Source organism: Salvelinus alpinus, chromosome 23 (genome assembly GCF_045679555.1).
Source record: "Salvelinus alpinus chromosome 23, SLU_Salpinus.1, whole genome shotgun sequence".
NCBI lineage: Eukaryota > Metazoa > Chordata > Actinopteri > Salmoniformes > Salmonidae > Salvelinus > Salvelinus alpinus.
The window spans coordinates 3,469,473-3,483,820 of record NC_092108.1 but is presented as its reverse complement, the minus strand read 5'-3'; the positions used below and the strand labels follow the sequence as shown (position 1 = coordinate 3,483,820).

At 42.6% G+C, this 14,348-nt stretch overlaps 1 protein-coding gene across 1 annotated transcript; it reads right to left on the bottom strand.

Moving 5' to 3' along the window:
• Nucleotides 1-1,527: 1,527 nt before the first annotated feature.
• LOC139550078 (dnaJ homolog subfamily B member 4-like) lies at nucleotides 1,528-12,143 on the bottom strand. Its single transcript, XM_071360689.1, has 3 exons — nucleotides 11,551-12,143; nucleotides 8,385-8,980; nucleotides 1,528-3,852 (listed from the first exon to the last, which is right to left on the bottom strand). The coding sequence occupies exons 1-3, from the start codon at nucleotides 11,759-11,761 to the stop codon at nucleotides 3,619-3,621; spliced, it is 1,041 nt and encodes a 346-aa protein (XP_071216790.1). The 5' UTR covers nucleotides 11,762-12,143; the 3' UTR covers nucleotides 1,528-3,618.
• Nucleotides 12,144-14,348: the final 2,205 nt, after the last annotated feature.

Genomic DNA, 14,348 nt, shown 5'->3' with positions numbered 1-14,348 from the left:
AGCAAATCCTTAAAATTAATCATGTCAATTAATCTGGTTTTGACCTTTTTGCCTGTCCACGACCATTCTACCCCTTTGGATTAATAAACATTGTAAGACTCCAACCACCTGCTTCCTGTGTCTGCATCTGGGTCTCGCCTTGATAGGGAATAGGGTGCACTATATAGGGAATAGTGTGCACTATATAGGGAATAGGGTGCACTGTATAGGGAATAGGATTCACTATATAGGGAATAGTGCAATATATAGGGTGCACTATATAGGGAATAGGGTGCACTATATAGGGAATAGTGTGCACTATATAGGGAATAGGGTGCACTGTATAGGGAATAGGGTTCACTATATAGGGAATAGTGCAATATATAGGGTGCACTATATAGGAAATAGTGTGCACTATATAGGGAATAGGGTGCACTGTATAGGGAATAGTGTGCACTATATAGGGAATAGGGTTCACTATATAGGAAATAGTGTGCACTATATAGGGAATAGGGTGCACTGTATAGGGAATAGTGTGCACTATATAGGGAATAGTGCAATATATAGGGTGCACTATATAGGGAATAGGGTGCACTATATAGGGAATAGGGTGCACTGTATAGGGAATAGTGCAATATATAGGGTGCACTATATAGGGAATAGTGTACACTATATAGGGAATAGTGTGCACTATATAGGGAATAGTGCAATATATAGGGTGCACTATATAGGGAATAGTGTGCACTATATAGGGAATAGGGTTCACTATATAGGGAATAGTGCAATATATAGGGTGCACTATATAGGGAATAGTGTGCACTATATAGGGAATAGGGTTCACTATATAGGGAATCAGTTAACTACACTTAGCTCCTATAAATCTGTCTGAGTGATGTGGTGTCTCCTGGGGTTGAAAGGTCGTCTCTGTGTTAGTTACACTGTTTATGTGTTAGTAACAGCCAACCAGTCGATGGTTACTGCAGCTGTGGACACACACACACACACACACATACACACACACACACACACACACACACACACACACACACACACACACACACACACAGACAGACAGACAGACAGAGACAGACACACACACACACACACACATACACAGACAGACAGACAAAGACAGACACACAGACAGACAGACACACACAGACAGGCAGGCAGGCAGGCAGGCAGACAGACAGAGACAGACACACAGACAGACACAGACAGACAGACAGAGAGAGACAGACAGAAAGACACACACACAGACAGACAGACAGACAGACAGACAGACAGACAGACAGACAGACAGAGAGACATACACACACAGACAGACAGAGACAGACACACAGACAGACAGGCAGAGACAGACAGACACACACAGACAGACACACACACACACAGACAGACAGGCTATATGTATTTCCTCCTGGCCTGTAGAGGGCGGTGTTGTATATGTGGTGGTGTATATTATACTTCAGACAGTGTAGTTACAGAACCTGAAGATAAATATCCTCAGAGTTTTGTGTTGAAATGATTGGGTCTCTTTCCATGGTGTAAACGAGATTTCCAAATGTTTTATTTGTAAAGTACTGTATGTCTTTCAAAGTTACAAATGTTGATTATGAAAATATGTCCAGTACTTTGTTTCAACTTTATAGCTGTATTAATAGCTCAGGACGTTTAATGTGAATCTCCTCCAGAACAATGGGGCCAGTATAAACCAAGTCATTTGCTTCATGAACGTGGGCTAAACAAACCCCATCGGTCCTCAGATCTCTACATCCTTGTCCTGTGTTATATTATACAGTATATAATCAATGTTATACTATACAGTATATAATCAATGTTATATTATACAGTATATAATCAATGTTATATTATACAGTATATAATCAATGTTATATTATACAGTATATAATCAATGTTACATTCCGTGGCACACACTATGTCTAGTCCCAATCGGCACCCTATTCCCTACATGGTGCACTACTTTAGACCAGAGTCCTATGGGGCCCTATTCCCTATATAGTGCACTACTTTAGACCAGAGCCCTATGGCACCCTATTCCCTATATAGTGCACTACTTTAGACCAGAGCCCCATGGAACCCTATTCCCTATATAGTGCACTACTTTAGACCAGAGCCATATAGGACCCTATTCCCTACATAGTGCACTACTTTAGACCAGAGCCCTATGGCACCCTATTCCCTATATAGTGCACTACTTTAGACCAGTCCTATGGGACCCTATTCCCTATTATAGTGCACTACTTTAGACCAGTCCTATGGGGCCCTATTCCCTATATAGTGCACTACTTTAGACCAGTCCTATGGGGCCCTATTCCCTATATAGTGCACTACTTTAGACCAGTCCTATGGGGCCCTATTCCCTAATAGTGCACTACTTTAGACCAGTCCTATGAGGCCCTATTCCCTATATAGTGCACTACTTTAGACCAGTCCTATGGGACTATGAACAGAATAGGGTTCCATTTGGGACGCACACCAAATCAAATGAAACATAACAGAAAGGAACATGAGGTGAATGTGGGAAAGGACGAAAAATAATAAAATGTTTACTGTCAAATATCAACACATTTACTTCCACGTATATCAACTTTGCAGCATGCATTGTATTTAGACAAAACACCAAACAGATCAAAATATACATTGCACATTCTTTAGAAAGGGCCTCGGCCTGTGAACAGTCATCATTGTCCTCATGTGTGAGGAAAGAGGAGGATGATAGAGAGGAGAGAGAGAGAGAGGAGGATGAGAGAGAGAGGAGGATGAGAGAGAGAGGAGGATGAGAGAGAGGAGAGAGAGAGAGGAGGATGAGAGAGAGAGGAGGATAAGAGAGAGAGGAGAGAGAGGAGGATGAGAGAGAGAGAGAGAGGATGAGAGAGAGAGAGAGAGAGGAGGATGAGAGAGAGAGGAGGATAAGAGAGAGAGAGAGGAGGATGAGAGAGAGAGGAGGATAAGAGAGAGAGGAGAGAGAGGAGGATGAGAGAGAGAGGGAGAGAGAGGAGGATGAGAGAGAGAGGAGGATGAGAGAGAGAGAGAGGAGGATGAGAGAGAGGAGAGAGAGGAGGATGAACGAGAGGAGAGAGAGGAGGATGGGAGAGAGGAGAGAGGATGAGAGAGAGGAGAGAGGAGGATGAGAGAGAGGAGGATAAGAGAGAGAGGAGAGAGAGGAGGATGAGAGAGAGAGAGAGAGAGGAGGATGAGAGAGAGGAGGATGAGAGAGAGAGAGAGGAGGATGAGAGAGAGAGAGAGGAGGATGAGAGAGAGGAGAGAGAGGAGGATGAACGAGAGGAGAGAGAGGAGGATGGGAGAGAGGAGAGAGGATGAGAGAGAGGAGAGAGGAGGATGAGAGAGAGGAGGATGAGGGAGAGAGAGAGAGAGAGAGGAGGATGAGGAGAGAGGAGTAAGCTGGCATCCTGATGTCATCCCTTTCCATCCACCAGGTGTGTGTCTCTGTCTCTCTGTCACTCCGTGTCTCTCTGTGTCTCTGTCTCTCTCTGTGTGTCGGTCTCTCTGTCACTCCGTGTCTCTCTGTGTCTCTGTCTCTCTGTGTCTCTGTCTCTCTCTGTGTGTCGGTCTCTCTGTCTCTGTGTGTCTCTGTCTATCTGTGTGTATGCTCTTCTAGGAAGCAGGTAAATGCCTCTTCAGGACATCCTTGGCGTTGCTGGGGAGACTCTCGGGAAAGTTCACGTCAAACTCCACCACCAGGTCACCTCTCTGCTCGGGGTTCTTGGGTAAGGGAAGGCCCTGTCCTGCTACAGTCTGTTTCATGCCTGGCTTTATCACATCCGTGATCTTCATGTTACACGTTTTCCCATCTATCGTAGACACCGTCACCGAGCAACCACACAACGACTGGAAGAGGTAAAGGAGAGGGTACACATAGTCAATGACATGTTGACAGAGTGGACAACACACAGACAGAGACTCAGACACACACACACACACACACACATGCACACAAACCACAAGATACTGTAACTAGATATAGTTATTATTAGTCTGGAATCGCCTCCAGATTTGTGGTTATGAACATGTGTTCTTCTGGTTTGGTGGTTTAATAAAACCGGACTTTTCCTTCAAGCAGAAACTATGCTCCATTACTGATAAACGAGGCTGTGATTTAACGTGAAGCTATTTTCAATACATGAATAACAAGAGAAGAGGAGAGAGAGAAGAGGAGGAGAGAGTGAGGAGACAGAGAGAGAGAGAGAGAATCTACACACAATACCCCATAATGACAAAGCAAAGACAGATGTTAAGAAATTTTAGCAAATTTATAAAACAAAAACAATATTACATTTACATAAGTATTCAGACCCTTTACTCAGTACTTTGTTGAAGAAACTTTGGCAGCGATTACAGCCTTGAGTCTTCTTCGTGTGACGATACAAGCTTGGCACACCTGTATTTGGGGAGTTTCTCCCATTTCATTCAAATCCTCTCAAGCGTGTCAGGTTGGATGGGGAGCGTCGCTGCACAGCTATTTTCAGGTCTCTCCAGAGACCGGGTTCAAGTCTGGGCTCTGGCTGGACCACTCAAGGACATTCAGAGACTTGTCCCGAAGCCACTCCTGCGTTGTCTTGGCTCTGTGCTTAGGGTCGTTGTCCTGTTGGGAGGTGAACCGTCGACCCCAGTCTGAGGTCCTGAGCACTCTGGAGCAGGTTTTCTTTAAGGATCTTTCCCTCGATCCTGACTAGTCTCTGCCGCTGAATAACATCCCCACAGCATGATGCTGCCACCACCATGCTTCGCCGTAGGGATGGTGGCAGGTTACCTCCAGACGTGACTCTTGGCATTCAGGCCAAAGTGTTCAAACTTTGTTTTCATCAGACCAGAGAATCTTGTTTCATGTCATGTGCCTTTTACTGAGGAGTGGCTTCCGTCTGGCCACTTTACCATAAAGGCCTGAATGGTGGAGTGCTGCAGAGATGGTTGTCCTTCTGGAAGATTCTTCCATCTCCACAGAGGAACTCTGGAGTTCTCTCAGAGTGACCATCAGGTTCTGGGTCACCTCCCTGACCAAGGCCCTTCTCCACCGATTGCTCAGTTTGGCCGGTCGGCCAGCTCTATGAAGAGTCTTGGTGGTTCCAAACTTCTTCCATTTAAGAATGATGGAGGCCACTGTGTTCTTGGGGAACTTCAATGCTGCAGAAATGTTTTGGTACCCTTCCCCAGATCTGTGCCTCGACACAATCCTATCTTTTAAAAAAATGATGTAACCTTTATTTAACTAAGCAAGTCAGTTAAGAACAAATTCTTATTTACAAATGTTTTATTTTTTTTATTTAACCTTTATATTTTTTATTTAACCTTTATGTACATTGTAGAATAATAGTGAACATCAAAACTATGAAATAACAAATTTTTTGGTTACATCATTTAGTAACCAAAAAACTGTTAAACAAAACAAAATATATTTTATACTCACAATTCTTCCAATTAGCCACCCTTTGCCTTGATGACAGCTTTGCACACTCTTGGCATTCTCTCAACCAGCTTCACCTGGAATTATTTTCTTGACAGAGTTCTCACATATGCTGAGCACTTGTTGGCTGCTTTTCCTTCACTCTGCGGTCCAACTCATCCCAAACCATCTCAATTGGGTTGATTGTGGAGGCCAGGTCATCTGATGCAGCACTCCATCACTCTCCTTCTTGGTCAAATGGCCCTTATACAGCCTGGAGGTGCAGTTAACTATAATGAACTTATCCTCTGCAGCAGAGGTAACTCTGGGTCTTCCTTTCCTGTGGCGGTCCACATGAGAGACAGTTCATCATAGCGCTTGATGGTTTTTGCAACTGCAAAGAAACGTTCAAAGTTCTTGAAGTTTTACGGATTGACTGACCTTCATGTCTTAAAGTAATGATGGACTGTCGTTTCTCTTTGCTTATTTGAACTGTTCTTGCCATAATATGGACTAGAGGTCGACCGATTATGATTTTTCAAGCCGATACCGATACCGATTATTGGAGGACCAAAAAAGCCGATACCGATTAATCCGCCGATTTCTTTTGTTTATTTGTAATAATGACAATTACAACAATACTGAATGAACACTTATTTTAACTTAATATAATACATCAATAAAATCAATTTAGCTTCAAATAAATAATGAAACATGTTCAATTTGGTTTAAATAATGCAAAAACAAAGTGTTGGAGAAGAAAGTAAAAGTGCAATATGTGCCATGTAAGAAAGCTAACGTTTAAGTTCCTTGCTCAGAACATGAGAACATATGAAGCTGGTGGTTCCTTTTAACATGAGTCTTCAATATTCCCAGGTAAGAAGTTTTAGGTTGTAGTTATTATAGGAATTATAGGACTATTTCTCTCTATACCATTTGTATTTCATATACCTTTGACTATTAGATGTTCTTATAGGCACTTTAGTATTGCCAGTGTAACAGTATAGCTTCCGTCCCTCTCCTCGCCCCTACCTGGGCTCGAACCAGGAACACATCAACAACAGCCACCCTCGAAGCATCGTTACCCATCGCTCCACAAAAGCCGCGGCTCTGCAAGGGGAACAACTACTCCAAGTCTCAGAGCGAGTGACGTTTGAAACGCTATTAGCGCGCACCCCGCTAACTAGCTAGCCATTTCACATCGGTTACACCAGCCTCATCTCGGGAGTTGATAGGCTTGAAGTCATAAACAGTGCAATGCTTGAAGCACAGCGAAGAGCTGCTGGCAAACGCACAAAAGTGCTGTTTGAATGAATGCTTACGAGCCTGCTGCTGCCTACCACCGCTCAGTCAGACTGCTCTATCAAATATCAAATCATAGACTTAATTATAATATAATAAACACACAGAAATACGAGCCTTTGGTCATTAATATGGTCGAATCCGGAAACTATCATTTCGAAAACAAAACATTTATTATGTCAGTGAAATACGGAACCGTTCCATATCTTATCTAACGGATGGCATCCATAAGTCTAAATATTGCTGTTACATTGTACAACCTTCAATGTTATGTCAGAATTATGTACAATTCTGGCAAATTAATTACGGTCTTTGTTAGGAATAAATGGACTTCACACAGTTCACAACGAGCCAGGCGGCCCAAACTGATGCATATACCCTGACTCTGCTTGCACAGAACTCAAGAGAAGTGACACAATTTCCCTAGTTAAAAGAAATTCATGTTAGCAGGCAATATTAACTAAATATGCAGGTTTAAAAATATATACTTGTGTATTGATTTTAAAGAAAGGCATTGATGTTTATGGTTAGGTACACATTGGTGCAACGACAGTGCTTTTTATACGAATGTGCTTGTTAAATCATCACCCGAAGTAGGCTGTGATTCGATGATAAATTAACAGGCACCGCATCGATTATATGCAACGCAGGACAAGCTAGATAAACTAGTAATATCATCAACCATGTGTAGTTAACTAGTGATTATGTTAAGATTGATTGTTTTTTATAAGATAAGTTTAATGCTAGCTAGCAACTTACCTTGGCTTCTTGCTGCCCTCGCGTAACAGGTAGTCGGCCTGCCACGCAGACTCCTCGTGGAGTGCAATGTAAGGCAGGTGGTTAGAGCGTTGGACTAGTAACCCGGAAGGTTGCAGAAACAAATCCCCGAGCTGACAAGGTAAAAATCTGTTGTTCTGCCCCTGAACAAGGCAGTTAACCCACTGTTCCTAGGCCGTCATTGAAAATAAGAATGTGTTCTTAACTGACTTGCCTAGATAAATAAAGGTGTATAAATGTTTTTTTATTTTTTATAAATCGGTGTCCAAAAATACCGATTACCGATTGTTATGAAAACTTGAAATCGGCCCTAATTAATCGGCCATTCCGATTAATCGGTCGACCTCTAATATGGACTTGGTCTTTTACCAAATAGGGCTGTCTTCTGTATACCATCCCACCTTGTCACAAAACAACATATTGACTCAAATGCATTAAGAAGGAAAGAAATTCCACAAATGAACTTTTAACAAGGCACACCTGTTAATTGAAATGCATTCCAGGTGACTACCTCATGAAGCTAGTTGAGAGAAAGCCAAGAGTGTGCAAAGCTGTCATCAAGGCAAAGGGTAGCTACTTTGAAGATCTCAAATATAAAATATATTTTGATTTGTTTAACACTTTTTTGGTTACTACATGATTCCATATGTGTTATTTCATAGTTTTGAAGTCTTCACTACTATTCTACAATGTAGAAAATAGTCAAAATAAAGAAAAACCCTGGAATGAGTAGGTGTGTCCAATCTTTCCACTGGTACTGTGTGTCCAGTTGTACAGCACCTAAACCAGCCAAATCAATCTGTTATTCCACAATGAACCACTTTCTATTGGCAGTGTTTCCCCTAACTATTACTTTGATAAGGCGGCCCACCGAGATCCGCCAAGCAAAAACCCATCTCACCTGTCGTAGACTAACTTTCACCGGGTACACGATGTCCGACCCCTCCCTTCTAAAGTGCATGTGGGGCTTGTCCTTAATGACGAACACAATATCAGCAGGGATCGTATTCGGCGACTCGTCTCCTTCTCTGGGGAACGTGATCTTGGTTCCCTCCTTCCACCCTCTCTTAATCTCTATGGTGAGAATCTTATCCTCCGTCCTCATGGTCCGTCCGTCAGGGTTCATCCTCTTCCTGCTGATCTTCATCCTCTTGGTGCAACCGTGAAACACTTCCTCCAGCGATACCCGCAGCTCGTGATGAACGGCCGGGTCCTGCTTCCTCCTCTGCTGCCCGCCCAGCCCCACGTGGCGGTCCCGAGGGAACCCGTTGAGATTAAACGAGGTGAAGGAGCCGAACGGGTCGTTGCCGTCCACATCCATGTCCTCGTCGTCTCCGCCCGGACCGCGCCCGTTAGCCTTGCGTCCGAAGAACATCTCGAAAGGGTTGGCGCCGCCGAAGAAGGTGGCGAAGGTGGCGTGGGGGTCTCCGTGGAATGTGTAGGAGGTGAAGTTGCTGCCCTGGTCATCTGGACCATTATTGGGACTTCCTTTGAGACCTGACAGGAAATGACACTGGAGTCAACAACCATTCAGATAATGCAATGCATTTAACATATTATGTACTGAGACCTGAGTGACAGCAGCTGGGGAAACTATGACATCATTCAGAAAATGCTGATAACCTACGTATAGATAGCTAATGACGATAACCTTTGTATTGATATATAAAGCTGATAACCTATGTATTGATAGATAATGTTGATATGCATTGATAGATAATGCTGATCATTTGTGTATTGATAGATAATGATGATAACCTACTGTATGTATTGACAATGATTATAACCTATGCATTGATAGACAATGTCGATAACAATAGATAATGGTAATATGTATCGATAGCTAATGTTATTAACCTATGTATTGATAATGATGATAACCTGTGTATCGATAATGATGATAACCTATGCATTGATATATAATACCGATAACAATAGATAATGCTATCTATGTATTGATGGATAATTTTTATATGTATTGATAGATAATGCTGATATGTATTGATAGATAATGCTGATATGTATTGATAGGCTCATTTGAGACCTGAGTGACACTGGAGTCGGGAACCATTCAGATAATGCTAATAACTCGCTGTACGATAGGCTACTAGACCTGGGTCAAATACATACATGTAGGCTACATCAATTACTTTGTCACCAACTTCAGCTTCACTTGAGTTTGCCCGGCTGCCTACAATGGGACCAATGGAATAGTCCTAGTCTGTGGAACCAATGGAATAGTCCTAGTCTATGGGACCAATGGAATAGTCCTAGTCTATGAGACCAATGGAATAGTCCTAGTCTATGGGACCAATGGAATAGTCCTAGTCTATGAGACCAATGGAATAGTCCTAGTCTATGAGACCAATGGAATAGTCCTAGTCTATGGGACCAATGGAATAGTCCTAGTCTATGGAATAGTCCTAGTCTATGAGACCAATGGAATAGTCCTAGTCTATGAGACCAATGGAATAGTCCTAGTCTATGAGACCAATGGAATAGTCCTAGTCTATGGGACCAATGGAATAGTCCTAGTCTATGGAATAGTCCTAGTCTATGGAATAGTCCTAGTCTATGAGACCAATGGAATAGTCCTAGTCTATGAGACCAATGGAATAGTCCTAGTCTATGAGACCAATGGTATAGTCCTAGTCTATGAGACCAATGGAATAGTCCTAGTCTATGGGACCAATGGAATAGTCCTAGTCTATGGGACCAATGGAATAGTCCTAGTCTATGGACCAATGGAATAGTCCTAGTCTATGGACCAATGGTATAGTCCTAGTCTATGGGACCAATGGAATAGTCCTAGTCTATGGGACCAATGGAATAGTCCTAGTCTATGAGACCAATGGAATAGTCCTAGTCTATGGCACCAATGGAATAGTCCTAGTCTATGGGACCAATGGTATAGTCCTATTCTATGGGACCAATGGAATAGTCCTAGTCTATGGGACCAATGGAATAGTCTTAGTCAATGTGCTGGAATATTTGAGTATAGTATTTGATCCAGGTCTATAGTCTACATAGTATTTGATCCAGGTCTATAGTGTACATAGTATTTGATCCAGGTCTATAGTGTACATAGTATTTGATCCAGGCCTATAGTGTACATAGTATTTGATTCAGGCCTATAGTGTACATAGTATTTGATCCAGGCCTATAGTGTACATAGTATTTGATCCAGGCCTATAGTGTACATAGTATTTGATCCAGGTCTATAGTGTACATAGTATTTGATCCAGGCCTATAGTGTACATAGTATTTGATCCAGGCCTATAGTGTACATAGTATTTGATCCAGGCCTATAGTGTACATAGTATTTGATCCAGGCCTATAGTGTACATAGTATTTGATCCAGGCCTATAGTGTACATAGTATTTGATCCAGGCCTAAAGTGTACATAGTATTTGATCCAGGTCTATAGTGTACATAGTATTTGATCCAGGTCTATACTGTAAGTAGTATTTGATCCAGGCCTATAGTGTACATAGTATTTGATCCAGGCCTATAGTGTACATAGGCAATACACAGAAGATTACATTCATAAGTACATGGCATTATAGCTGGACGTCTCCAGGTCAGTGGATTCCTCCTACCATGGCAAATCTGCTGTTTTCCCATCTGCTATTGAAATGGTTATAAAGCCTTGGGCTGCAAAACAGCTCTATACTGACATGTTCAACAGCAATTATTGTAATTGACAGTAATAATAATACAATCTGACAATATATTTGTAAATAATTGCTGTTATATATTTCTGACCAACCAAGAGCAATGTCTGTATATTACGGGCAGACTGATGCGCCACCCTGACAAAAAAGGGAAATAACAGCATATTGGTTTATTATAATAAATGTTACGAATAAATTAAATGAGAGTGAAATGCTGTTGTCTTCTCTAACCAGTGTGGTTAAAATGTCGGTCTGTATTGGATAATGGCCAATTATATTATACGCACATTTTGATGTGTGCGCTCAATGACCCGAGGTGGGTGAAATGACATGAAAACCAGGTAATCAAAAGAAGAAGACAATAATGAAATGTGTAGTGTCGTATTATCCTACCTTCCTCTCCATACTGATCATATATCTCTCTTTTTTTCGGATCACTGAGGACTTCATATGCCTCCGCGATCTCCTTGAATTTCTCCTCGGCGTTGGACGCCTTGTTTTTGTCCGGGTGCCATTTCAGAGCCTGTTTTCTGTACGCCTTTTTGATATCCTCGTCGGCCGCTCCTTTCACTATCCCCAGGATTTTATAATAATCTTTCCCCATAGTTTCCCCCGAAGCGGCCCCGCGCTTGAGAGAAGAGAAGCCGCTGGTGTGTTTGACGGACGCTGCCTGTCAGTCAATCCGCTATGAAAATATATCCGGGAGGGAGAGAGCCCTCTGATATGGCGGTAAGTGGAAAACTTAACCGCTGCTCTCTCTCTGCAACTCTCAACAATAATATCAGTGCCAGCCAGACACTGACACACAGTCAGGAGAGTTGAACAGCTACAGATAGATTAAGTAGCCTAGCTAGGTTTAGAGTGATTACTCAGAGCTGTGGACCCTGTGATATTTATCCACATCCCGATATAGACACACTAAACAGCCGTGTCTCCCCTCCTCTTGCGTCCGACACCCACCGGCATGCTCTCTCTGCTCGCTGGAATCCAGGGGCTCTTTCTAGAACTTCAATGCTGCTGCTGAAGCACGTCATTTCCCATATTTGGCTCTTTTTGGGGGGATTAATCTGTTGAGGTGCAAAGATGCCGTTTTGGGGGGGGGTCATCTGTTGAGGTGCAAAGATTCCGTTTGGGGGGGGGGGGGGGATCATCTGTTGAGGTGCAAAGATTCCGTTTCTTTGGGGGGGGGGGTCATCTGTTGAGGTGCAAAGATTCCGTTTTGGGGGGGGGGGTCATCTGTTGAGGTGCAAAGATGCCGTTTTGGGGTGGGGGAGGTCATCTGTTGAGGTGCAAAGATTCCGTTTTTGGGGGGGGGGGTCATCTGTTGAGGTGCAAACATAGGCGGAAATCCCAGGGGGGACGGGGGGGACACGACCCCCCCATCCTGGGGAAAATATGATTTGTCCCCCCCAATATATCACTGTAAACATAACTATGTAATTTCAATAATATTAATAATACGCAATGAAAGCACTTGTGCTGATTATAGACACTTAATAGCGCGTTTTTAAATTTCACAAGATTGCGACCCCCCCCGCCCTTTGCCTCACAATGGTTTGATCCACTGCCAGTTCTTTAGCTGGCAAGGTAATAGAGGGCTGGTATCTACTGTCCGAAAGGCACTCAATGTACGTAACTGACGTGAGGTAATCCAGTCAATCGCGCCTTAGCAATGTATATATTTTTTTAATGTTACAGGGTTCACACACTAGCTGAATTTGCAGAGCTAGCGCGCAAACTAAAGCAAACATTAACTATCAAGCTAGCTAGTACCTATTCCATTTATGTGGCGTCGTCAAAGATGGAATATTTGCTATCGTCAGTTTATTCCAAGATTAGCATGCAGCTGTAGTGCTTCAAAGTCCCTGTGATAAGGTTAGCGATAAACTGAAGTCCAAACTGAACAGAACTACACTCTCTTATACCATTGTCTTAAATATATTTAATGGTCTCGTTGCAAAAGCGAAATTGTCGCTAGTGAATTTTTTATTTTTTTCACCTTTAACCAGGTAGCAAAGATTATAGCAAACACCACAGAAACGGAATTGGTGCTCGCTAGCTTTGCAAATTCAGCTATTGTTGGAAGCCTGCCAATATGAAACAAACTATGTTAAAATTTCAAAACGTTGCAGCATGTGTTGTGTAAATGTGTGTGTGCAGCTAGACCGGTCAGCCAGCCAGCCAGGTAGAAAAATGTCAGAAAAAGGTAAAAAGACGGACATCAGAGTATTTTTCAGTACACCAAAACGCAAAGTAAGAACTCTAGTAGCCTAATATCTCAAAGACCAGTTGATAAAATGTTCATAAGAAAGAAGTGAAATGCTAATGGAAATATTTCACAATGATGTCATTAGGCAGAGCAGGCAACAGATGGCACACAGACAGCAGAGCTGGGGACAGATATGCAGGGACAGACTGGCAGAGACAGGGAGTCTCAGGTAAGTTTGTTGAGTCTTTGTTTGGCAACATTATGAAAGGTTCTCAATTTTTTTGATTTGTAAAATAGGGACATAATTGGAAAATGCCATGAATACCCCCACTCTCAATTTAAACTGGTGACTGAACCAATATTTGTTTAAGGCAATGGTATTGCTGTTGTGATTAATTGTGTAGTTTTGGGTACCGGTAGTTAGGAGTACAGCAAACACCTTATTTCTTTTCTAGGAGACAGACTGAGTCAGTGAGGGTGGTGAAAGGGAAAGAGCCAAGGAGAGAGACTTCAGAGGACAGTGTCACAGCCACGGCAGGACCAGGTGTCACCCTTGTTGCCAGCAGCACCAGTATAGGGGACAGTGGCACAGCATCGTCCAGTTACCTCAGTGATGACACAAAACCATATCAGCCACACCCACAATTTATAGAACCGCAAACTCTTGCAAACAGAGTGTTGACGTTTCAAGAGAGAGGAACACTGCACTGATAAGGAACACTGCACTGATAAGGAACATTGCTATAACTATTATTATTAGTAGTATTATAATGATTTAAACAAGTTGGGACAACCCTTCAGTTAACTACTGTACCTAACAATTATCCAGTAGTAGTGATTATTGTCCCTCAATATACATTTAACATATTACAACATAGTCTATGTGTTACAGCACTACTTTTGGTGTCCCCCTCAGGAATTGCTCCTGAGAAAATTTCATGTAATTGTCCCCTCCAAGGTTGATGTCAGATTTTCGCCCCTG

What these genes read in the sequence shown, in the direction of transcription:
- LOC139550078 (XM_071360689.1), bottom strand. Translation starts at nt 11,761, where the DNA reads ATGGGGAAAGATTATTATAAAATCCTGGGGATAGTGAAAGGAGCGGCC. An exon ending in TGATCAGTATGGAGAGGAAG is followed by an intron (nt 8,981 to 11,550) that starts GTAGGATAATAC and finishes ATTTCCTGTCAG; the next exon opens with GTCTCAAAGGAAGTCCCAAT. An exon ending in TGAAAGTTAGTCTACGACAG is followed by an intron (nt 3,853 to 8,384) that starts GTGAGATGGGTT and finishes TACCTCTTCCAG; the next exon opens with TCGTTGTGTGGTTGCTCGGT.